This window comes from Bos javanicus, chromosome 9 (assembly GCF_032452875.1).
Source record: "Bos javanicus breed banteng chromosome 9, ARS-OSU_banteng_1.0, whole genome shotgun sequence".
Classification (NCBI taxonomy): Eukaryota; Metazoa; Chordata; class Mammalia; order Artiodactyla; family Bovidae; genus Bos; species Bos javanicus.
This window is the reverse complement of record NC_083876.1, coordinates 29958297-29985876: the sequence shown is the minus strand read 5'-3', so window position 1 is coordinate 29985876 and position 27580 is coordinate 29958297. Positions and strand designations below refer to the sequence as shown.

The window sequence follows — 27580 nt, the reverse complement described above, 5'->3', positions numbered from 1 at the left end:
TTCAGCTTCTTCAGCATTACTGGTTAGGGCATAGGCTTGGATCACCGTGATATTGAATGGTTTGCCTTGGAAACGAACAGAGATCATTCTGTTGTTTTTGAGATTGCATCCAAGTACTGCATTTTGGACTCTTTTGTTGACCATGATGGCTACTCCAGTTCTTCTAAGGGATTCCTGCCAGCAGTAGTAGATATAACGGTCATCTGAGTTAGATTCACCCATTCCAGTCCATTTTAGTTCGCTGATTCCTAGAATGTCGATGTTCACTCTTGCCATCTCCTGTTTGACCACTTCCAATTTGCCTTGATTCATGGACCTGACATTCCAGGTTCCTATGCAATAGTGCTCTTTACAGCATTGGACTTTGCTTCTATCACCAGTCACATTCACAACTGGGTATTGTTTTTGTTTTGGCTCCATCCCTTCATTCTTTCTGGAGTTATTTCTCTACTGATCTCCAGTAGCATATTGGGCACCTACCGACCTGGGGAGTTCATCTTTCAGTATCCTATCATTTTGCCTTTTCAGACTGTTTATGGGGTTCTCAAGGCAAGAATACTGAAGTGGTTTGTCATTCCCTTCTCCAGTGGACCACATTCTGTCAGACCTCTCCACCATGATCCTCCCATCTTAGGTGGCCCCACACGGCATGGGTAACATTGAGTTAGACAAGGCTGTGGTCTGTGTGATCAGACTGGATATTTTTCTGTGATTATGTTTTCAGTGCGTCTGCCCTCTTATGCCCTCTCGCAACACCTACCATCTTACTTGGGTTATCTATAAAAATACTGAAGCACTATGTTGTACACCTGAAACTAATATAACATGTAAGAGTCAGTTATACTTCTATAAAAAATCACTAGTGGTACATGACTGAAAAGACAAAAGCAGTTTTTCATCTTTGTTTCTTTCTGTGTCAATTCTTTCTATCCATGTGTGACCCTGTCTTTCATAACCACCACCATCCCTCAAGGCGTAAATGTCCATAAAGCTCTTTTGTAAATTACTTGCTATTTAAAAATCCTGTTGTCTTTTCTTCTTCCCTCCTGCTCACACCCTCTTCTTGCTCTCCTGTCACTTTCCTTTCACATTTGCTATTCTATTTTGCTCTCACATCTCCATCCAAGGAAAAGATCACAGCCACTAGACTGTAAACAGTCCTGAAGCAGTAAATGTGTTATGCATCTGCACCTACCAACTGGGAGAAAGGCTGAAAGTCCCAATTTAGTACCTGGAAATTTGATTTGAGGCAATTAACAAATGCTGAGCTGGAGATAGACTGCCTAGAAGACTCCTAGAGAGATAACTTTGTATCCTCATAACTTCTAGTTATGGTTTCCCCCAGCTCTCAGTGGGAATGTGAGCTCTTCAATGTGCATATATCACAGCTAATAATATTTAGTGATTTGATATGTTTACTGAAAATTTGTATCTGTAATGTTAACAAGCTTGAGGAAAACAATTCTTTTATTTCCTCCCTCCAAATCTGGAACCAAATGAAAAGCAGACAGCAGGAGATAAATGGAGTTCAAAGTATCAGTGCTAGTACCATAACAGCTAAATTAAGCACCTTAACTTGGATCTCCTACCACATGGACTTAAAAAATCTCTCCCCTGCACTGAAAAAATATATTCAATCACAGACAGTGATGAGACAACCAAAGGTCTCTCCTGATTGCTCTTGTTAGGAAAGCTATGAGTATAACACTAACTGAAAAAAAAAAAAAAAAAACTGGTTTAAATAAAAATTAATAAAAAGATAGGCTAACTTGGAAATACAGCCTTTAAGTGGTCTAATTCAAGATTTTTCATTCCTTCTGCAAAATTCACCTATGAAACATTTTTCCTTCCTATCTTAGTGCTTAATTAGTGAGGAAGTCCAAAGAGAGGCCAGTAACTTTACTCTAGCAAAAGCCCTAATGAGGCAAGGAGAAATGGAATTACAGGAATGGTATCATAGGAACACAACAATTCTAAATCAGTGATTTTGGGAGTAGAACAAACCTGAACGATACATAAAATTTTAATGTTTACCAAAATTTCTTTGTTTATAGTCACATAAAAAATTTAAAAACCATAGTTTTGTTTCTGGTCATGATGGAGAAACTGGAAATATACTTGCCTTCCTGCCATAAATAACTCAAGAAATGGTTAAAATACATCAAAACACTGTTTTCAGACACTGGTCAACAATAGGCAGTATAGGACTATTATGTCTGAGAAAAGGGAAACTAACAAGGTACCTTTACAACTGGGCCCTGGTTTTTTCTAGAATTACTTTCAACATCATATGCAGGAAGTGGGGCATTGAGTTAAAGAGACAGAAGTCACACTGCAGAGAGACTGAGGAGACTAAAATTTGTGGAAGAGGAAGAACAAAGAAAGAACTCCAGAAATCTGTGTAAGTTGTTGTCAAGGTAGTTGCAAAGAATCGGCTGTGCAGATGAAGAGAAGCTCCACAAGACTGGGCAGAGAACATGAACAATTCTCAGAGTATACATATGGTGAGGAGATGTCCAAGTTACAGAAAGATTATGAAGAGTCCTCCTCAACTACAGAGTTCTACAGACCAAAAGAGCCAAACTTTTGTAAAAGAGTTAAATTAGCCTTAAAGTAAAGACACGGGGCTGCCCAGGTGGTGCACTGGTAAAGACTCTGTTTGCCAATGCAGGAGACGTGGGTTTGATCCTTGGGTTGGGAATATCCCCCAGAGTAGGAAATGGCAACCCATTCCAGTATTCTTGCCTGGAGAATTCCATGAGCAGAGAAGCCTGGTGGACAACAGTCCATGGGGTCATACATAGTCAGATACAACTGAGCGACTAAGCACACACATACACACAAAGACAACTTTACACTCACCCTAACAAAAAAAATGAAAGCCCTGAATGATCAAACTGACTTCACAAATAACTTGACTGCATGGCCCAAAATGTCCACTAATCTTTAAAGAAAACAAAATCTAGCACTTAACTATGTAAAATTAGTAATGCTGAATATTCAATTAAAAATTACTAACCTGTAGTTGAATCAATAAATATAAAGACACAGAAAGGACCTTGGTGATACAATTACCAGGTAAAAATTTTAATGCAGTTGTTTTTAAGAATTTTAAGAAAATATAAACAAAAAGTGATATTAATTCAAACTGTAGTTAATCTATACTGGAATCCTCCTGAGTAAAATGGTACACACAAATGGTACATGTAACAAACTAGATGAATCTTCAACTCATTATGCTTAAAGAAATCAAGCACAAACAAAAGTATCTTACGTGAGTCTATCTGTATGAAGTGCTAGAATGCAAAAGCAAATCTACAGCTATAGTTCTCAAATGGGCTAAGTTTTGCTCCCTGTCTTTCAGTAATGTCTACAGACATTCCTGGCTGGGAGGGGTGGGTGCAAATAGAGACTTCTATGCGTATCTAGTGAGCAGAGACCATGAAAGCTGCTAAAAAAAATTGTTCAGTGCACAGGACAGTTCTCTCTGGCAATAAGCACTTTTTACCCAACCCACTTACTACCACTGAGGAAAATAGGAAACATCAAGTTTCATGCTTACAAAATTCAATTACAACTGATAATAGTTCATATCTAAACCCTGAAATTCTTTGCTACGGTAAGTACTATAATCTTTTCATACTTGATGATATTGTATAATTGGTTTCTCAAAAGATTACTATATAGAAGGAAAGATTATACTTATCATCACAGATAATGTAAAAAGAAAGAACCTCCATTTCAAGGACAAGAAAAATGTAAGCTCAATATAAATGCAAAGAAAATCTATGCAAAAAACTTTTAATACTTCTTTATGAATGCCCATTTCATACAGAGTATCATAAACAGCTGCTATAAAAGAAACAAAATAAATGGAAGATTTAATAAATTAACTTGCAACAGATTCCTAGGCTTAATTTGGAAAGTCACCCATCTATTAGACTGAAGCTTATCTGCGAAATATTTGCTTCCAATTTGTGTTTTTGCTTATCTTTTCTTCTTCCATGTAGATTAATATAGCTATGCCACTTTATTCTTAATATTTACAATATTTAAGGAAAGACTCCGGAGTAGTCTCCAAGTAACTGAAAAGATGCTTAAATTCTCTATATTAGTTCTCCCTACATTTCTAAACGTGAGAGTATCTAAATTCTTACACTATTTGGTTTGAACTGTGAGTTCTTAAACATATGACATCTATATTTTATACAGATTATACTTCACTTTAGAATTATCATATCACTTTTCATTTTAATATGTGATAATTAAGCATGTACTATAGGAGGTATCAGTGAAGCATTTTTTTAAAAAGAGCAATTAGTTCTCCCTTATCACTTGCACCTAAACTAGCAGGTGATTTATTTCTGCTAGTTGCTACTGATGTTTGTTTCAAACATCAAGAAGTACATGAAGAGTTTTACAATTCAAAAGAAAACACTTACTCTGATTTTTAAACTAAGTATCTCAACAACTACAGCTCAAGATTTATGACATTGGAAAGGATCCATAATCATATTTTCCTATTCTCTCAGTTAACAGGATGATGCCAAACAAAAGCCATTTACCTTTTATCTGCAGAAAATAAATTTTAATTCCAAGGGTAGAAACAATACAGAAAGAAAAAAAAAAGAGAAAAATGAGAAGGTGCCTAACTTGACATAAAAGCCTAGATAAATATTTGATAAAAAGGAGAATTCATCACCAAAAAATATTTATAGTCTAACTATATGTGTAAGACATAATACAAAGACTTTCAAAATCAGAACAAACAATACCTGTCATCATGCTGCATTATATTTTATGTAGTACATATTATTTTTCAAAGCACTTTGTTTTTCTCATGGGATTCTATTTTTGGTTGATTGGAGGAAGAGCAGTAATCCTAAATCTTACATAACTTATCAGACTAGAAATAAAAGCAATCCAACCTACTCATTTGTTAATTTGGCAATTTTCATTCTTTTATTAAAATGTAGTTGCTATTATAAGTCATCCTATTCTTCTTTTTCTCTTAAGCTCATTTTTACTTCAGAACATTCATAAGTTTACTTGCATCAGGAGTTACTAATACGCTTGAGGCTTTCAATGACTAGCTATTTGAATTTCTAAGATCAAATAAAAGCAATCACTCCCAACGGCCTGGCCATCAATGACCTTGTGAATCGATGCTGTGCTTCTGCTGGCCCTGTTAGGGATATGAGAAACATAAAGCCCATGACAAAACAACATATTTTCTACTTTGAAGATATCCGCCCCAACAAAGTAAATGTATTTCTGAGTGATTTCTTGATAAAGATGGAAATTCTACAGTAATAAGGTAGATAGGATATAGGCATGAATTAGATTGCTGTTTTTTATAATTCAGCCTGAATAAACTTTATAAAATAAAAAACAAAGTGAATGGAAGATGCTAGAAAGGGAAGTAAGAGAGCTTGTTTCTCATTTTATTAAGTTATGTCTTTCCAATGACCAGAGTGTGCTACCCAACTCAAGGCATTTTTATTTCTCAGTATGGAAGTACTGAATTTCCCTTCCTCCTAAAAGAAAGAAGTCCCCATCCTGAACACACCAAAATAGAACACTGAAGAGCACACTCTCTGATTAGTGATGTAATTAATAACTCCTGGGAAACCTAATTTTAGCTTCAGTTCAGTTCAGTCACTCAGTCATGTCCGACTCTTTGTGATCCCATGAATCGCAGCATGCCAGGCCTCCCTGTCCACCAACTCCCAGAGTTCACCCAAATTCATGTGCATCGAGTCGGTGATGCCATCCAGCCATCTCATCCTCTGTCGTCCCCTTCTACTCCTGCCCCCAACCCCTCCAAGCATCAGGGTCTTTTCCAATGAGTCAACTCTTCACATCAGGTAGCCAAAGTATTAGAGTTTCAGCTTCAGCATCAGTCCTTCCAATGAACACCCAGGACTGATCTCCTTTAGGATGGACTGGTTGGATCTCCTTGCAGTCCAAGGGACTTGCAAGAGTCTTCTCCAACACCACAGTTCAAAAGCATCAATTTTTCGGCACTCAGCCTTCTTCACAGTCCAACTCTCACATCCATACATGACCACAGGAAAAACCATAGCCTTGTCTAGACAGACCTTTGTTGACAAAGTAATGTCTCTGCTTTTGAATATGCTACCTAGGTTGGTCATAACTTTCCTCCGAAGGAGTAAGCGTCTTTTAATTTCATGGTTGCAATCACCATCTGCAGTGATTTTGGAGCCCCAAAAATAAAGTCTGACACTTCCCACTGTTTCCCCATCTATTTCCCATGAAGTGATGGGGCCAGATGCCATGATCTTCGTTTTCTGAATGTTGAGTTTTAAGCCAACTTTTTCACTCTCCTCTTTCACTTTCATCAAGAGGCTTTTTAGTTCCTCTTCACTTTCTGCCATAAGGGTGGTGTCATCTGCATATCTGAGGTGATTGACATTTCTCCCGGCAATCTTGATTCCAGCTTGTGCTTCTTCCATCCCAGCATTTCTCATGATGTACTCTGCATAGAAGTTAAATAAGCAGAGTGACAATATACAGCCTTGACGTACTCCTTTTCCTATTTGGACCAGTCTGTTGTTCCATGTCCAGTTCTAACTGTTGCCTCCTGACCTGCATATAGGTGTCTCAAGAGGCAGGTCAGGTGGTCTGGTATTCCCATCTCTTTCAGAATTTTCCACAGTTTATTGTGATCCACACAGTCAAAGGCTTTGGCTTAGTTAATAAAGCAGAAATAGATGTTTTTCTGGAACTCTTGCTTTTTTGATGATCCAGCAGATGTTGGCAATTTGATCTCTGGTTCCTCTGCCTTTTCTAAAACCAGCTTGAACATCTGGAAGTTCACGGTTCACTTATTGCTGAAGCCTGACTTGGAGAAATTTGAGCATTACTTTACTAGCGCGAGAGATGAGTGCAATTGTGCAGTAGTTTGAGCATTCTTTAGCATTGTCTTTCTGTGGGATTGGAATTTTCCTTAGGTGTCTTTTCCTTAGGTGTCTCAGTCTTTCTGTTTCATATAGGAAAGGAATCATGAGTTAATCTCTAGGAGTTCACTGACATGCTAACTGGCATTTGGTTTTAACCACTGCTCAATTCTTTCTCCAACTTCCCTTCCCTCTTTCTTATCTTCTACACAGGAACGATAAGTTACTATATTAACACATTTCTTCCTACTTTTCTCAACTCTCAGATAACAGAGAGATGATATTTTGGAAGAAAAATTTCCATTTAAGTTGATTTATGATTACCACATATGTGACATATGTACATAAATAATACTTATCAGTTTTTTAAAGGCTTTTACATTTTAATATGGTGACCCTAAAAATGTGTATAAAGAAAAATAACTGAACCAAATGGTGCCTCAAGATTCTTATTTACAGATGAAAATAAATCATCTAATAACTAACACTGATGCCAAGCAACTAACAAGAGGCAATTTAACAGATGAGGAAATGCTAACTGTAGCAAGGAGGATAAATCTAAAAGTTGGGAGACAAATTAGGTGAATGTCAGCATGTGCACACAGCTAAAGTGATTTTTTTCCACAACAATGATATGATATCTCAAAGTACTGCAGTGCAAATGACTAAAACAACACCTATCAGAATCAGTGAATCATTACCTCCAAATTGAAAAAGCAAAATGGCAAGTATATGAACTCTTGCCTTTAAAACAGCTCTTTGTATCTTAAAGTATTACTAGCTTAAACAGCTTAAATGCATAATTACTAGCTTAAATGCATAATTTATGTTCAACTTATTGAATAGTGTTTGACGAGGAACATTACTTTCAACTTAGTTCTAATCTGCTAGAAATATGTCTGGCTCCATTATTCTCACAGAGGTTACCGGGACATTATCAGTATACTCCCTTAGGTACTTTCGAAATTTGGACATGCTTCTGATATCCTCTCCCATTTTCTGCTGTTCTTCTGTAAGTATAAGGTCAGTGAAACATCTGCAATATCAGAATGACATAAGTATGATTCATATTTGACTCAAAATGTATCTATGTAAAATCCCTTCCTGTGGTATCTCTTGGGCTATCCACTGACTGGCTAGATCATTCTGTCCTGCTTAACAGAATCACAGTAATGTCAGGACCACCATTAGTAGGAAGTATTAAGTATTGCTGTAAAATTGAGAATAATGTCTTATTCAAACACTTGGGTTCTAAGCACTAACAGAAAGGTAACTAGAAGTTGCTGCCCAGTACGGTGGGAAAATATGAAATTAAATAAAGAGACTTGAAATTGTATTAAACTAAAATAGGACATGTGACAGGAATTGGGCCTTGTAGATTATAGGGAAGTCATTAGAGGGTTTTAGTTAGAGGAGTAAAAATAATCCAACCACATTTCAACAGCATTACTCTTGCTTCTGTGTTAACAAACTGAACAGGTTACTAAAACAGTACAGTGAGAGATGAGAGTGAGTAGTGGATGAATGAAAAGTGGTTTTGTTTGAGATATGGAGAATCAAGAGCATTTGCGACAGAAATGGCTCAGCCAGTAAAGAGTCAGCCTGCAATGTGGGAGACCTGAGTTTGATCCCTGGGTCAGGAAGATCCCCTGCAGAAGGAAATGGCAACCCATTCCAGTATTCTTGGAAATATCCCATGGATATTTTGGAAATTCCCATGGATGGAGGATTTTGGATATTCCCATGGATGGAAATATCCCATGGATATTCTGGAAAATCCCATGGATGGAGGATCCTGGAGGGCTACAGTCCATGAGGTTGCAAAGAGTCAGACATGACAGCGATTTCACTCACTCACAAATGTGGGTTATGAAGAGAAAAAGAGTCAAAAAAAGTTTTCACCTTTATTGCCTAAAGAAATGGAAGCACAAAATTGTCATTTCTAAAATGAGGAAATGTACCAAAGGAATAGATTTTGAAAGAGTATCAGAAGTTTATCTCAGAGTTGTTAAATTTGATATATTTGATATATTTACTAACCACCCTAGCAAAGAACAGATATGAGTACAGAGTCAACTAGAGACACAGGTTAAAGATATAAATCTGTGTATATTGGACAGTATTTTAGTCATAAGACTAAATGAAATCCCCAAAAGAATATGCACACACACACAAAAAGACAACTGAGAACTGAGGGGCACTCCAAAGTTTAGAGTTTGGAGAGACCTGAAAGATCTGACAAAGATTAAGTATTTGCTAGAAATTCAAGGGGGTGGGGGGAATAATCAGATAATGTACTTTCTGAAAGCCAAATAAGAAAATGTTTCAAAAAGCAGAGGCATCAAACATGTTAAGTGATAATGCTAAATGTAACAGGATGAGTACTGAGATCTGACCCACTGATTTAACCCTGGTAGAATGGCAGGGGTGAAAGCCTGATTAGCTTTCAAGTGGATGGATGCAAGAGAACACAGAAAGAGAATAACTACAATACTAAAATTAGACAATTCCTTGAAGGAATTTTGCAGTGGGAGGACAGAAATGGAATTGTAGAGAGGGAAAGTAAGTTCAAAAGAAGATATTTTAAATATAGAAAAATTAATAGCATGCTGGTTGGCTTATGGAAAAGCTACAGTGGAAAGCTCTACCAAGCTCCCATCCCCTAACCCCATAATCCCATGAAGAAACAATAAGGAAAACGGAAGAACTGTTAGAAGCAATATCTTTGCTGATAAAGAGGATGGAATGTATTGCACAACTGAAGAAACTGGCCTTTTTAAGCAATATTTGCAGTTTCATTCATAGTAATGCAAAACCTAAATTGGTACAGATGTAGCTGAGTCAGCCAATATGTATCAAGAGTATATGGAAGCTGATAGCTTCTATTTCCTCAGTTTGGGGGGAAAAAAAGGAAAACAGTTATCTGACAGAAAGATTGGGAAGAGGTGAGGAAGGGTCGATGAATGAGAAGATTTGAAACTAAGTCATCTAGGAGACTAGGAGAGTGCCCTGAACTGGGGACACACTGTGTGGCTGCCTGGAAGCACTGTGGGCTCACTTGGTTAATAACCGTTCTGCAAGTGATCTTCTGGGCTAGAGAGAGAAGCTATTATTACTCCCCTTTCTAAATCACTTATAAGAGTAGAACAGGGAATAAAGTTATAGTCCTCTGAGCTTCTCAGGGAACTATCAATTTAATCTTATTTTCTGATTTGTCCGCCTTGGTCAGTTTCAAATAAAGCATATTTTTTATCAAACTACTTTGAAGAAACAAATTACCTAATATGGCAGTCACAAAATAAGATGGATAATGAGTCAATTTGCTGTTCAAAAGAAAAGATATATTTGTTTCCAAGTGAAACTTAGCAAAGATACCAATGTTATTTCCAGACAAGGAAAAGGGTTGAAGGGTTGGAGCAGGGAGAACAGACCATGTGTTAACACCTCATCTTATCTCCAGGGCTTAGTGAAGTAACTGATAATCAGCACTCACAAACCATGTTGAATAAAGGAATGAGTAGATGAATAAATAATGAAACCTAAAGAAAGAATGTCAGAATATTTAAGACTGGCTAAAAGACTGAAAGTAGCATAGAAAAACATAAGAGTAAAAGATTGGGTTCACTGAGAGATGCAGTCAGTGTGAAGAGTCCAAAACGATATTCTTTCAAGGGTCTTTTCTTAAAAAATACTTAACCTTAACCCCACATCTGTGAATTAGGTCAAACAGAAAAACACAGAGGCAAAATTGTAAAAGACAATATTAAAAGCTTTTAAAATTCCCTCGAGTTCTCTTTCCCTATCCTCTAGAGAGAAAAAAAAAAAAAAAAATAGAATGTTTGCCTCTGTGCAACTGTGAGACACATAGTCTATATATTAAACACTGGAAAGAAATAAAAATGTTTAACAGTTGATGGCCTCTATTAATTGATTTAAGGTAAGTAAACATAGGGAAAGGTAAATGGCTTTATGAAAGAAGAAAAATGTCTTACTTGTCAATAATAACTGTGGAACCTAACCCAGTGAAATCAATTATATACGTTATTTTTTTTCCAATGCAAGTGTGACGGTAATGCAAAGATCATGTTAATATCAAAAGTTAACTTTTCAAATTAATGGTTTAATATCTTCATATTTCATCTTAGAATTCTCAAGTCTAAAAACTGCTTGATTTTTTTATTGCTCTTATGATAAGGTCTAAACACCTGAACTTGAGGTATCTAGGCCTTATGATTAAACTTGGCTTACCTAAGTCTTATCTCTGGTCACGCTTGTCCTCACATATCATATTTCACACATCCTTGAACTACTTATACTTCTTAATTCAATTTTCTCCTTTTAGTCTCACTGTTGGTCCCTGTCAAAAATGCTCTTTTAATACCCAGAAAACACCTACCTCATGTCTTACATTAAACTTAATGTTCTTTGGAAGAGCACCTGCTTTATGAACTATCCTAGCAGGCTACACATTTTCTACTTAGTTCCTATCACACTGTAATACTATACAATTGTCTAATTACTTGACTGTTCTCTAAAAGGTCATGAATAGCTGACATTTAAAATTTTTTTATTTACTATATTTATATAACATTTCTATTTCAATTCTCGAGCATACAGGAGTTACATGTGGCACAAGTATAAAAAAAAATTAATCTGTTGAATAAAGTTCTGAGGAGGGCATGGCAACCCACTCCAGTACTCTTGCTTGGAGAATGCGCAGAAACAGAGAAGCCTGGTGGGCTACTTCTACATATCTAGAATTAATTCATCGAAAATCACTAATTCCCCTTTTAAAAAAAGCAAAAAAAGGTTCTGATAAGAATTATTCAGCATCATATAAATATTAGTTTAGTAAAGAATATGTGAAATAAGGAAAACTTACAAAGGAATAGACATAAATCTATCCACATGTGCAAACTGAAAGAAAAATAGTATTAATGTCTTCAAATTACTTTGTCTTTTTTTCAAAGTATAAAAAAAGCACTAAAACATGGCACTTGATAATAAATACTTTACCTTGTTTTAGATCAGTACTTCTTATAACAGAGTCTGACAAATAGCAGTTCGGTAAAGGGTATGATGAAAACATTGGCCAAGGATATGGTTCATCACCCTAAAAAAGAAGCAAGACAGATGACTTTAGGAAGTAGTTTAATATCAAATTTTAAGACTTTTTGAAGTGACATTTAAATTAGCTTTTGTTTCATAAATTCTAGAGTTGTAATATAACCAAAAGCTATCTTATAATTCAACATTCTAATGGATACTAACTAAAATAAAATATAGAAACATTAAATACTGAAGACCAATTTGATAATTCTATAAACAGATTGCTCACAAAGCTATTTTTCTTGCGCTGTAATCATTTCGACCTCACCATTCTTGGTGTGAAGAGTCAAAACAAGTGCCCTTAGTACAATAACAAAAAACCCTTCCAGAGAAAACCAAACTGTATGGATACTGATGAAAAAAGAGGTACTCAATATTGTCAATGCAATTCAACAAAATTAGCCATGTGGCTCAAACAGTAAAGCGTCTGTCTACAATGCGGGAGACCCAGGTTTGATCCCTGGGTCAGGAGGATCCCCTGGAGAATGAAATGGCAACCCACTCCAGTACTATTGCCTGGAAAATCCCATGGACAGCGGAGCCTGGTAGGCTACAGTCCATGGGGTCGCAAAGAGTTGGACACGACTGAGAGACTTCACTTCACTTCACTTTAATAAAAATTAAGTATCATGAAGGAGAAAGTTTTTAAAAGTGAAAAAAATTCAAAGACACACAAGGAAAATGACAAGTTTTTAATAAAATAATATCCTACTCTGCAACAGAAACTACCACTTGTGACATCTTGTCATGAAAAATACTATTTTCATTAGGAACTGTTTACTTGTATCCTAACTGTCATTTGAGTTGGCTACCTTGCTTCAAAATGCATTCGAAAAACATTCTCCCCTCCCTTTACTCCACTTACCTTCTCCAGTAACCTTGGAGGCAAAATTCGTTCCATTGGCCCACCAATAAGATTTATTCTAACAAGAACATGATTTCTCTCTACTGATAAGCTATCAATTATAAACTCCCTGAAAAATAAACATACCAATTGTTACTGCCTTAATTAAATATGATTTAATTTTAAGATCATGTCAGTGCAATGCATAAGGAAAAAAGCAATATAGTTTCTATAGAAAAGGGAGAGATACATTCACTTTATCCTAGAGCTTTCCGACCTAAGGAGCAAAGAATTGGAGATATAATTGATATAATGAAATGAATGATATGAAGAATATTTTCTTAACAAATGCTATATGTCAAAAAGAAATGACATGAAGACAGGCAGTACTTCCACAACAACTTTACCACATTTTTAGTCAATGTTCCCTTCAGTTCTAGTTGTTGTTACTCAGTTGCTAAGTCGTGTTTGACTTTTTGTGTCCCCATGGACTGTAGCACCCCAGGCTCCTCTGTCCTCCACTAAGTTCCAGAGTTTACTTAAATTCATGTCCATCAAGTCAGTGATGATATCTAACCATCTCATTCTCTGCTGTTCCCTTCTCGTTTTGCCTTCCATCTTTCCCGGCATCAGGGTCCTTTCCAGTGAATCAGCTCTTCGCATCAGGTGGCCAAAGTATTGGAGCTTCAACTTCAGCATCAGTCTTTTCAATGAATTTTCAGGTTGATTTCCTTTAGGATTGACTGGTTTGATCTCCCTGCAGTCCGAGGGACTCTCAAGAGTCTTCTCTAGCACCACGGTTCAAAAGCATCAATTCTTTGGCATTCAAACTTCTTTATGGTCCAACTCTCACATCTGTACATGACTGCAGAAAAAACTATAGCTTTGACTGTACAGACCTTTGCTGGCAAAGTGATGTCTTTGCTTTCTAATATACCACCTAGGATTGTCACAGCTTTCCTTCCAAGGAGCAAGCATCTATGAGTTTCATGGCTGCAGTCATTATTCACAGTGATTTTGGAGTCCAAGAAAATAAAACCCATCATTGTTTTCACTTTTCCCCCTTCTTTTTGCGATGAAGTGATGGGACAGTATGCCATGATCTTAGTTTTTTGAATGCTGAGTTTCACACCAGCTTTTTCATTCTCCTCTTTCACCATCATCAAGAGGCTCTTTAGTTTCTTTTTGCTTTCTGCTGTAAGTTCTAGGACAAGTATCCTATTTCAAATTCTAAACTTTGCATCCTCCACACTTCCTGCAGCTGTTAATACTATCCTCTATATCAAAACTAGAGCATTCAGCAATATAGCCTGATCTATACTATTTTTCCAAGGCCTAGCTAGGGTGGAGGAACACTTTTTTTAAAGATTACGGACACAAAAATAATGCCAGCTATTGAATGTGTATCCAGCATATGTCAACCAATTCAAGGTAATGTCAAGTATGACATTTTAGTAGAAAAAAGTTTTCAAGATATTACCATAACATCGTTTCATAATAATCAGAATTTATGACTGTGAACTAACATAATTAAGAAAATGAAGTAAAAATTGCCTCTACAAGAGACACAAAAATCAGACATTTTGTTTAATGGGTCATCTTTCTCATGTAGTCTGAATTTAAAGGTGACACAACTTAATAAAGTCAGTACTTAACTAAAACATAAAAAACTAAACAGAAACTTAGAAAGCAGTACTCTGCAAGCCATTTCCAAAAACATCATTCACAATCTTTTTAACTGATATTTATGCTTTAATTGCTTTTTACTCTTATTTAAATCTACTGAATTAAAATAATGGAAAACATGAAATAAACTGTACCGAAATTACTGTCTTAACAGAATATTTGTAAAGAAAACTATTATTCTGTCTTAGTATTTTTTTTTTACCTGTGACTTTCAGAGATTTCTAAGGTATTTTCTTCTTGAGCATTTAGTAACAATTCAGATACTTGATACTGAGCCTCCAACAGAAGAAGAGTGTCTAGATCACAGCATACCACACTTAACAACCTATATAAAAAGGAACAATAAAAATAGATATTCTAAAATACATCCTAAAAGTTTAGAGAGTCTCTTGGTGTCTCAAACACCTATACATGGAACCACAAGTTTTGTAAGTAAAATTAGGCAGTTATTTCACATATATTTTAAATAACTGACTTCAAAAGATTTTCTTATTGAAATACTATTTAAAGACCATGGGTAATTTCTAATCTATGTTAAAAATTGATTTAAATCTAGGAACCTTCTCAACTAATAATTTAAAAATTAAGGGGTCTGCCCTGCTGGCTCAGCAGTAAAGAATCCACCCTGCCAATGCAAAAGACATGAATCAATCCCTCACCTGGGAAGATTCCACATGCCGTGGAGCAACTAAGCCCATACACCACAACTACTGAGCCTGTGGGCTACAACTACTGAAGCCACTCACTCTTGTTCTACAAGAGAAGCCACCACAAGAAGCCCATGCACAGCAACTAGAGAGCAGCCCTCGTTTGCTGCAACTAGAGAAAAGCCCAAGCAGCAACGAGGACCCAGCACAGCCATAAATAAATAAATACAACTATTCAAAAAGACAGTGCTCTTTAAAAAATAGGGAACATTAGCAAATCTATAAAAACTACAGATTGCCATCACTTTACACCAAATTAAATATAGAAGGAATGACAGAATTTTTTCGCTATCAATCCAGGAAATGTTCACCAGGTGAAATGTCAATGGCTAACTTTATAACGGTCAGATAGAGCTGAAAACACCTAAACATACTGATCTATCTTAACATCACTAAACATAGAAATCACGTGGCTCCTACTGTGATGCAAGAGGATGTACAGTGTACCATCTATGAAATATTCTTGCCAAGAAAACTGAACCTGAAACTAACCAATCCAAGATATCTCATTATCAATGTATAGGAAATATAAGGCTCAGAGAAATATGTAAAAAGACATCCAAGGGAGAAAGAGTCAACCCCAAAGCTAGAATTTGGAGACTTCTGCACATTATGTATTTCTTCAGGAAAAAAAGAAAAGAAAAAGAAGGTTCACTTTAAAAAGAGGGGGTAAAGGAAGTTATAAATTAAAAAGAAAAACAAATGTGAAGATTCTGTCTTGACATGATTCAATCAAAAACTGTAAAAGCGTATTTTTGAGTAATACAGAAATTATCTCCAAGGTATGTTAAGTAAAAAAGCAGAGGAACAAAATGTGTACAGTGATAGCATTTGAACAAAAACTGAGAAACATTTAAATATACATGTAAATACATATTTGTTTTTACACAGAATTTCTCTCCAAGAACAGAATGAAACTGGCAAGAACTGTTAGATGGGGTGGGGGTGTAATCTGACAGATTAAGGGAATATATTTCTCACAGTACATCTTTTATAGTTTTTCAATTTTGGTGCAATCACATGCTTTACCTATTCGATAGCATCTTCAGAAAAATACCTGATGGACGCATTTAAAGCAATTCAATATCACTCCCCAGAACCTATTGAAAATGACCAAATGCATACAAAACTAAGAGAAAATCTACTATCATCAATTTAGATAATGTTTCATATTTAGTTTATAAAAGTAAAAATATTTGTGCTAGATAAACAAAAAACACTACTCAGACTTCTGGTTTAAAATGGTAGTATAAATTGGTATTTCCCTTCTCTAAGTCTAAAAATAACCCCAAGAATTGAGAAGGAAAGAAAAGATTATAAAAATATTTAGCTACAAAATGAGCTGAAGGACAGTCAAGAGCAGTCAAACTTGGGCAAAGATGACTAGGGGAGGAAAGAAACTAAGAAAGGACATCATGGCTGCCAATGAAAAATAAAAAGATTAATTTCCCCCCCAAATTCATAAAAAAAATTTTAAAAAATGAGTATACTCAGATGAAAAACCTAATCCTCTGTTTGCAACAATGGAAACAGAATACATGAGACAGAAGCAGGAAAATCCCTGGTCCTATTATGGTTCCTAATGGAAACAGAATACATGAGACAGAAGCAGGAAAATCCCTGGTCCTATTATGGTTCCTATAATAAAACAAACAGGTAGAAGGTGGAGTCACAGACAAATCAATTACTAGTTACTGGTTATAGGTTATAGAGACAATTATTAATAGTTAAAACTGACTACCCTCCATATTGAGATTGGCAGGGACAACACAAAAACATACACAAATCCCAAAACTTAGGCCCACAGAAAGAGTTCAACTAATTGGGAATATGACCATACCAATAATAGCTGAGAAAAAACTCACATCCCTCCAAAAAGAAATATCACAGGATGCATCCAAAGGTGCTCCAAGAAAAAGGATGAAATAAGAGGATGAGCAGATGGCAAACACACACACACACATACACACGGAGAGCTGTCATTATAACTTGAAAACTACGACCAAACAATTGTCTGTAATTTTTAAGTTAAATAAAATGTATTAGAGCAACAGGCTGTATAACTTACAGAATATTATACATCAATTATCTCTTTATTTAAAACGTTTAATGTAAAGCAATAGTGTCCAACAAGTTCTTTGCACAAAGTAGAGCTGTATAAGCACAGGGAAGAAGCAGCAAAACAACCAGAAAAAATAAAACATGAACTGGCAGAGCTAAGGAAAGAAGCAGAAGAAATGAAAGTGTCGTAGGAATTAAAGCACAACTACAAATAGCAAAAAAGGACAGATGCTGCTAAAAGCAGAATAAATGTTATAGGGAACAGAAAAGTATGAAAAATATAATGAAAACAAAGAGTTCAAATTATCGTTTGAAGATTTCTCTTCAACCTAACAGGACACAGAAATAACCTAACAGGACACACCTTTAGAGATACTAGTAAAATTCTTTCCAAGAAAAAATCACCACAAATCTAAGTATATAAAGTGACAGCATGTCCATAAGTCAACTGAAATCAGAAGAGTCAACACTGAGACAGAGCTTAGTAAAGCTACTACACTTAGAGAAAGAAAGACCACTGGGGTATCCAGGAAGAGTCACTAAGAGAGGTGGGGCTGGGGGCAGGGAATCAAGCTGCTCTCAGACATATCCATAGCAACATTCAACACCAGCAGGACAATGAAACCACACTGGGAGGAAGTCTAAAATCAGATATTAACACACATTACAAAACTGTGATAATTTTTAACCTGTAGTAATGACATGAATGGGAAAAGGCAATGGCAACCCCACTCCAGTACTCTTGCCTGGAAAATCCCATGGACGGAGGAGCCTGGTGGGCTGCAGTCCATGGGGTCACTAAGAGTCGGACATGACTGAGTGACTTCACTTTCACTTTTCACTTTCATGCATTGGAGAAGGAAATGGCAACCCACTCCAGTGTTCTTGCCTGGAGAATCCCAGGGACGGGGGAGCCTGGTGGGCTGCCGTCTATGGGGTTGCACAGAGTCAGACACGACTGAAGCGACTTAGCAGCAGCAGCAGCAACAGCAAATAGAAACTTTAACAAATGAGGGAAGACTTTTAAAATCTTACTTTTAAAATCAAATACTAGGAATAATGGAGAGTTTCACAAATTTGATCCAGCAGTAAATTAAAAGAACAGCATACTGTGATCAAAAACAGTTCATTCCAGGAAGAAAAGGTTAGCTTAATGTTAAAACATCTCCTGAGGTAATTCATGGCATCCATATGTAATAGAAAATAATCATATAATCATCTGACCAGATGCCTAAAAGCGCCTTGATTTAAGATTCAACATTTCACAGTCTACTCCATATTTTCCAAAAAAATGTTGAGTAAATTTAAAAAAAGGTTATTTCTTTAAGGAGACAAATTCATTTCAATGCAAGAGTATTCAAAGTATACAAAAGTATAAAGGGGAAAAGCATTCCCACTGAGGTAATGAGAAAAGCAAAACTGTCCATTATTTAGCATTGTTTTAGAAGTTTAAGCCAATGCAAAAAAGATGAGAAAAAGAATGTTACCTGAAAAGAAATAATGCTGTTCATTATCAGAAGATGATAAAACCGTTGATTTGGAAACTACTCATCCCCATGACACAAAATTCAATTTACTTAATTTTAAGAAATACTGGCTGAATACCTACTAAGTGCCTACTACTGCTTTAAGTGCTGAAGATACCGCACTGAACACAAATCGACAAAAATCCCAGTCCTTACGGAATGCCAAAGTACTAGAAGAGGGGAGAAAGAAACAAAACACAAACTTAAAACACAGCACTGATACAACTAAAGCAGGGAAATGAGTAAGGAGTTGTAACAAGAGAGCAATGGGGATGGATCACTGTACCCAATTTAAAACAAGGCAGTTAGGAAAGACCTCATCAAGAAGGTGACACGGGGTAAAGGCCTAAAAGAAATAAAGAAACAACCCATGGGACTACCTGAGGAAAAAATGCTCTAAGACAGTAAACAGCTTGAGCTAGTGACTAAAGCTGAGAGCACACGTGCCTGTTTGAAGAACAGGAAAGGAGTCAATGTGGTGCTAGAGGTAAAGAATCTACCGCCAAAGCAGGAGATGCAAGAGACATGAGTTCAACCCCTAGGTTGGGAAGATCCCCTGGAATAGGAAGTGGCTCCCCACTCCAGGGGTTCTTTCCTGGAAAATTTCATGGGCAGAGGAGCCTGGCCGGCTATAGTCGGAAATGACTAAGCAACTGAGCACAAGGAAGCCAATGTAGCTGAAGTGGAATAAGCAAAGGAGAAGTATTTGGAGATGAGGTTAGAGTAAAATTAGGGGTCAAGATCATACAGGACTCTAAGGTCACTGTAGGAAGTCTGCACCTTACTATCAGTCAGTCAGTTCAGTTCAGTCACTCAGTCGTGTCCGACTCTTTGCGACTCCATGAATCGCAGCACGCCAGGCCTCCCTGTCCATCATCAACTCCCGGAATTCACCCAGACTCATGTCCATTGAGTCAGTGATGCCATCCAGCCATCTCATCTTCTGTCGTCCCCTTCTCCTCCTGCCCCCAATCCCTCCCAGCATCAGAGTCTTTTCCAACAAGTCAACTCTTCACATGAGGTGGCCAAAGTACTGGAGTTTCAGTTTTAGCATCATTCCTTCCAAAGAAATCCCAGAGCTGATCTCCTTCAGAATGGACTGGTTGGATCTCCTTGCAGTCCAAGGGACTTCTCAAGAGTCTTCTCCAACACCACAGTTCAAAAGCATAAATTCTTCGTTGCTCAGCCTTCTTCACAGTCCAACTCTCACATCCATACATGACCACAGGAAAAACCATAGCCTTGACTAGACGAACCTTTGTTAGCAAAGTAATGTCTCTGCTTTTGAATATGCTATCTAGGTTGGTCATAATTTTCCTTCCAAGGAGTAAGCGTCTTTTAATTTCATGGCTGCAATCACCATCTGCAGTGATTTTGGAGCCCCCAAAAATAGTCTGACACTATTTCCACTGTTTCCCCATCTATTTCCCATGAAGTGATGGGACCGGATGCCCTGAGCTTCGTTTTCTGAATGTTGAGCTTTAAGCCACTCATCCTGATAATATGAGGAACTTGGTAAGTATAGAATTGAGATTACTTGATTTACATTTTACTGGGATCACTCTGACTGCTGCGTACAGAACAGGCCAAAATTAGGCAGGGACAGAAGCAGAGGTACCAGTGTAGAAAAAGATATAGTGATAATTTAGACAAGGCAGTAGCTTAAAACAGGGTATTGTCAGTAGAGGATCTATTTATTAGAAAAAAATGGCTCTGTGGCAGGTAGACACTTAGGGTGGTCCTCATGATCCCACCCTCCTGGTACTTATGTCTTTGTGTGATTCTCTTCTCTAGAATGTACGCAGGATCTGTGTCTTGCTTCTAGTCAGAGTAGTTAAAGGTGATTGGACAGATGGAATTACCTGAATGTGATTACATAAGACTATGCCATTCTTGGTGGAGTGTCTCTTTCTTCTGTTGGCTTTGAAGAAGCAAGCAGCTATGTTGGGGAAAACCAAGTGACAAGGAAGAACTGATGGCACACTTACACTGGCAAGGGCTTCTGGGCTCTAAGCAGCAAGAAAACAAGACCCTCTGTGCTAAAATCATGAGGATTTTACATTCTGTCAACAATCCATGAGTTTAGAAACAGATCGTTCCTACTTGAGCTTCAAATGAGATCATAGCCCCATCTGACACCTTGATTGCAGCCTTGTGAAACTATGCAAAAGGGTGTACCTTGACAGAAACTGAGATAAATGTGTGTTATTTTAAGATACAAGGCTTCTGGTTAGAGTTCAACAAAATGCCTCCACTAACAAACTAAAAGTATTTAAAACAGAATAATTAAATGAATTGATAATTTGTACATCTATACAATCTCAGACATTTAACAGATGCTTGGGCTTCCCTGGTCATTCAGCTGGTAAAGAATTCTGCCTGCAATGAGGGAGATGTGGGTTTGATCCCTGGGTTGGGAAGATCTCCTGGAGAAGGGAAAGGTTACCCACTCCAGTATTCTGGCCTGGAGAATTCCATGGACAGTATAGTCCATGGGGTTTCAAAGAATCAGATACTACTGAGCAACTTTCACTACCAGTTCTAGATTTATGTGACATATTTAGTCTCACAGTAATTCCGAGGAAGGTATAGTTAATGTCTCCATTTCACATATGAGGAAATAGAAGCATCGAGAGTTATGAATTTGTCTAAAATCATTCTGGCAATGTTGTTCCAGAGTCCATGCTCTTAAAGGACTGGGAGATACTGCCATGCACTGTAGTATATATTAAGGAACATAAGGCTACAGATATTAACAAAACACATATAAGACCTATGGAACAAAACCCAATGTTCTAATGAGAGTAATTAAAGAATACTTAAATAGAGATATATGCCATGTTTACAGATTGGAAACTCATTATAAAGATGCCAGTTCACTCATTATTGATCTAAAGATTCAATCCAATGATAATTAAAATCCCAATGGGTTGATTTGTGTGACAAGGTGATATTAAACTTTACATGGAAGGAAAAGTACTAAAAGTAGCCAAGATTCTTGAAAAACAACAAAGTAGAAGGAATCACCCTATAATTACTGTAACATATGATAAAGCTATAGTAATTAAAACAATGCAATATTTGCACAAAGATGAACAAAAATCTAACTGAATAGAACAGAAGTTCAGAAACCTCTTTGAATATTTAGGTATCTTTTCTGTAACACAAAAAATTTATGTATATGTATGTACACAGAGATATGTTGCTCTATGTTCCACGTGGAGCAAGTTGTTTATGACAGCTAAAACTGAAGAACTGTAAATACCCCAAAGTCTGGTAGTAGCATAATATATAAACAAAACACAGTCTATGCCTGCTAATGGCATATTATATGGCAATGAGCATTGACCTTAGAAACATAATGCTACATGTAAGAGGTCAGATGTGACAGGATATAGTCTATGCTAAAACTAAAATAAAGAACAAAAAGCAAAAAAATTAAAATGTGTTTTTTGGAAATACAAAAATAAGTAGTAAAAAATAGAAATAAATCAAAGTAGTAAATAGCATAAGTCAGAATAGTGTTTACCCATTAGCAAGAAGGGAGGCAGTCATGACCAACAAATGTGTAGTACTAGTAAGTTTTCTGTTTACTTGACTGGCATTTTATGTAGACATTTAATTTACAACACCTTGTTAAGCTCATGTTTTATGTAGTATTTGCATTTTTAATATTTCATTTAAAACTTATGCTAGGGTGGGTAATGTGAAAAAGTATAGCATTTTATTCATATGAAGTATAAATATATATGCAATATGAGCAAATTAAAAACATCAGTGAAAGAATGCATACTTTAATAATCATGTATAAAGCCCTGACAATGAGTGCCATTTACTACTCAATCATGTAATCATCTAATAAACAGATCTTAATGGGTTCATTAATTACATCAGCATATCTGTATAAGCTAGCAGCTACAGTAAATATGGAAGAGTCACTTGAGTAAGGACATCTTTTTAGCCTAACCATGACACTAAAGCTAGGTTTACGAAGTGAATTGGAGTGGGCAAATTTCATATCCATTAATTTTTAAAAAGTGATCAGAAAAACATGTCTCAAAACTTACATTTTATTAGGCTTGCAAATAACAAATCATTAAGCTCAATTTTTGTTGACTCCAACCCATATTTCCCAAAGTTAAGAAAAAAACTTCTGCTTATTTCATATATAAAGTTGGTTATAACAAGAAGTAGTTCAAAGATAGTCAACAATTATCCAAGATGAATCCAAATTCAAGAGTAAACTAGATAAATGTTTTAATGGCATATTTTCAGTTTTTTATAAACAGATTAAGTAGCAATAACAAAGTTAATATAAAGATATCAACAGTTTCACAGAAGAAATTTCAGAAGTGTCCATGTATATGTATGTGTCTCTCTCAGAACACAGTTAGAAGTAGACTGATTCTACCTACTCCAGACACAAACTCCCTTAGGTTGTTATTTAGTCATTATAGGTTACTTTTATCAAAATAAGAGAAGTTTCTGTACACCAAAAGACAGACAGTAATCACAGACCTTAGCTGTTCCCTCATTCTCTATTTCCTACAATTCTAAACAATGTGCAAATATTACCCACATTATTATTGTCTTACGGTTCCCAGGAACCCAAACAGTCTAGTATACCAGGGATATGGTGTTGCTGGTTGAAGGCAGTGAGACATAAGAGTTTGTTTGCCTATAGCGAAGCTTTTGGAGGCGTAACACAATTATTTAAAGTGGGGAAGGATTCAACCCTTCAGTAATTCCATGAAAGCATTTGTACAGCTGTGGGGATAATCAAATCTATTGCCTTATTTGAGTCAGGTTTATTGATGATATCTAATAACATCTTTCTCATCTTACCTCAGGCACTGAAGACTAAGCCCCTATCTCTATCAGACATTTTATACAGCATTGCTCAGTGTGCATGTTTCCTGCCTTCGGGTATCTGTTCATTATATGTAACAAAAGACATAATCAAGATGAAGCCTCTTTACACCAGTGTATTATCAAAATCTTTCACTGGTAAGTAAAAGTCACTTGGTTGTGTCCGACTCTTTGTGATCCCATGGACTATACAGCCCATGGAATTCTCCAGGCTAGAATACTGGAGTGGTAGCCTTTCCCTTTTCCAGGGGATCTTCCCAACCCAGGTCTCCCGCATCGCAGGCAGATTCTTTACCAGCTGAGCCACAAGGGAAGCCCTCTCAGTGGTAAGATACTGCTAATTTGGCTAATGTGAAAAGCAAGAGCAGCTTGCTTTCATTCAACATGGACAGTAACACATCCTTTCTTTTATCAAAATTTAGTCCTATCATCCCTCAAATTATCATGAAAAACTACTCTACTGATGATACGTTGTGAAAAGGACATAGCTTGTCTTCTACATGTTTTAGAGTAGGTGTGCCAGAGAGAGATATCCAAAAAACTCATGGCCATCTCAGTGAAGTTTCTGAGTTCTAGTGGCCTAAAATGTCAAGATATCACACGCAAGATACATGATGTATTATTAAATCTTACACTATTTACCACCAAAGAAGTGACATAATGCATGACTCTGTGAATTTTAGCAACAACCCCGACAATATTTGGGTATGCTTCTCTGATTCATATCAAGTAATCCCTAACTCTCAACTTTAGCTGACCTAAAGGCTAGAATAAGGTCTAAAACTTGAGGTAGACATTCTGTCACTTGAGCTTTAATCCAGCAGATTCAAGGTTGTCAAATCATATTGTCAGGAGATATCAATATATCCTTGACTCTGTATCAATAAGCATAACTAGCATAATCTAGTTATAACCAAAGATAACTAGGCCAGATTGTTTTCACTAACAATGTGATCAAGCTGTGAGGTGAACCAGCTCACGCTAGTCATGCTGTGAGCCTCTGTGAGGTTCCCCGTGAGGGCTGACTCAAGGAGAGCCCATTTGCCCTAAATGAGTTGGGATAATGAGAGTAATGCAGCTGAGCCATAAGCCCTGCTCTGAACAAGGAAGATACACTGATTTGCCTCAGATGCAAAGACAGCCTCCCAACCTAGTGTGGAAATGGATCTTACACCACTGAAAAGTTGGATTTTCACATACTACACATTATATAATTTTTCTTTCCCGAAAGTCTCCCTCCCCTTAAAAATTTCAGTGGCTTAAAAATTGCAAAGTTATGATGTAAAGGTCTATAATTCCTTATCCATAAACCTCAGGACCAAGAATTTAAATTTTTATGCACTTAGCAACAAAACAGTATACATGGAGTCTGGAGCAATACCTCATATCAAGCATATTAATATTTTTTGGCAAAATATATTGATATTCAAATTAGGCAGGCTAAATAAAGACTACAAAGAATCTCATCACTTGAGGTTAAGATTAGATGCACATAGCAAATGAATTCTTAGAATTTTAGAATTTCAAATCAGAAACTGTGGCACTTGAGCCTGGATAATGCCAAGTTAATACCCATTATAATATTTGTAAGTTTAAAAGAATGTGTGTCTATAGGCCTGGCGTGCTGCGATTCATGGGGTCACAAAGGGTTGGACGCGACTGAGCGACTGATCTGATCTGATAGACAAATTTATTTTTAAAATCCAACCAAACATTCTGAGTTTCAATTCATTTCTGGAAGTAAAAATCAGTGTTTACTTAATACGAATGTTTATTTGAACTGTTTCAAGGAATAAAATTGGAGAAGGCGATGGCAGCCCACTCCAGTACTCTTGCCTGGAAAATTCCATGAACAGAGGAGCCTGGTGGGCTGCAGTCCATGGGATCCCGAAGAGTCGGACACGACTGAGCGACTTCACTTTCACTTTTCCCTTTCATGCATTGGAGAAGGAAATGGCAACCTACTCCAGTGTTCTTGCCTGGAGAATCCCAGGGACGGGGGAGCCTGGTGGGTTGCCATCTCTGGGGTCGCACAGAGTCGGACATGACTGAAGTGACTTAGCAGCAGCAGCAAGGAATAAAATGGCCTCAAATTTGGGCCTAAACTTTTCACTAGGTTTGGGATGTATTTTGAACATAGTTTATTCCCCCATGAATTTGCTAATGACCCAAATCAAATCTCAACACCAGAATAATTCCCTGTTCTTAATTGTCACATTCTTTGTACCTCACTTTTTAATCATCACCATCATATCATTAATGTGAGCAAATGGGCACTTGTCCAGGCTACCAGAATGGTTCTGGGCAGTATACTCTTAGCTATCATCTCTACTTGAATGAAGTCCAAAAATGTTCAATGCTTTCCTCATGCTAGCAGTCACACGCCTCTTCTCTTCACCCTGACATTTTTTCCCTAGTATTTCTTTCTTGAATACACTGAAACAACACATTTCTAATAACATTTTAACTATTTTCAAAAATGCATCACCATAAATTACATGTTATACTTTTATCAACTTTAATCAAATGCATGGTGTATATTTTACTTAACCAAACAATACAAAAATCCAATACAGAAGATTTCCTTCTGATTAGTACACACAAATTAGCTAGTAAAAATGCAATACCCAGTTCCATGCCATTTGATCAAACCCAACAATGAGACATGAATTACAAGCACACTAACCACACCTACAAATCTGAAGCTTAAAGATTCTGATACAACTATAACCGTTTATGAAGAATAAAAAAGGGGGCAAGGTCAGTTTGCCCATAAAACTAGTGAGCAGCAAAAAGAGTGAGCAGGGGCTGTGGAAAGTCTCCTCATTTGAGCTACGTACCAAATTCACATCATAGTTTCAGAAAGTGCTCTGGGATCTCCTGAAGCTGGCAACTGTTCGGATTTCCCTAAGTGCACACAGAGTACAGCTTTTGAATATAACAAGTTTGCTGAACTTGTGTGGTGTGCTGTGTTGTGCTTAGTTGCTCAGTCATGTCTGACTCTTTGAGACCCTATGCACTATAGACCAGCAGGCTTCTTTGTCTATGGGGATTCTCCAGGCAAGAATACTGGAATGGGTTGCCATGTCCTCCAGCAGGGGATCTTCCCAACCCAGGGGTCACACTGCAGGCAGATTCTTAACCATCTGAGTCACCAGGGAAGCCCAAGAAAAATGGAATGAGTAGCCTATCCCTTCTCCTGGGGAACTTCCTGACCCAAGAATTGAACTAGGGTCTACTGCAATGCAGGCAGATTCTTTACCAGCTGAGTCACCAGGGAAGCCCAAACTTGTGTGTGCATATCCAAATGGTCAATAAAATCTGGACGTGTGGTCAAGAGATAGCACAGAGGACAGATAGAAAGATACAAAGTTAGCTAGTAAAGAAGTGAACATTGAAACCACTGTAGAAAATAAAAATAATAATAATAATTTTAAAAAATGGGTAAAGGACTAAAGACATACTCTAGAATTCAGTTAGAAAGGTAGGTAGTAAAAGAGGAAAAGTCACCAAAATGACTCATAAAAAGAACTCCAGAAATAGAGACAAACATCATACGATTCGCCCAAACAGACCATATATAGCAGTGCAGCACTTAGTAGGAATTCAGCAACTATTTTCTCAATGTACTAACCAAATGAAAGGAAAGTGTCAAAACTTGGTAGAATATAATATGGTACAGAGAGGTCAAGTAAATTGAGTCATAGGAAGAGGGCGTAAAGAAATACATAAGGTAGGAAATATGCCTAAAATTGAACTCAGTTCAGTTCAGTCGCTTAGCGGTGTCCAACTCTTTGTGAACCCATGAACCATAGCACGCCAGGCCTCCGTGTCCATCACCAACTCCTGGAGTTTACC

At 36.9% G+C, this 27580-nt stretch overlaps 1 protein-coding gene across 2 annotated transcripts in view; it reads right to left on the bottom strand.

Moving 5' to 3' along the window:
• TBC1D32 (TBC1 domain family member 32) overlaps positions 1 to 27580 on the bottom strand; it is a 206932-nt gene that overhangs the window by 66419 nt on the left and 112933 nt on the right. For both annotated transcript variants that reach the window (XM_061427448.1, XM_061427449.1), the window contains 3 exons: positions 14762 to 14884; positions 12895 to 13003; positions 11937 to 12033 (listed from right to left, as the gene is read on the bottom strand). In XM_061427448.1, the coding sequence (XP_061283432.1) occupies positions 11937 to 12033; positions 12895 to 13003; positions 14762 to 14884 (329 nt within the window). The remainder of the gene's footprint in view (positions 1 to 11936; positions 12034 to 12894; positions 13004 to 14761; positions 14885 to 27580) is intronic.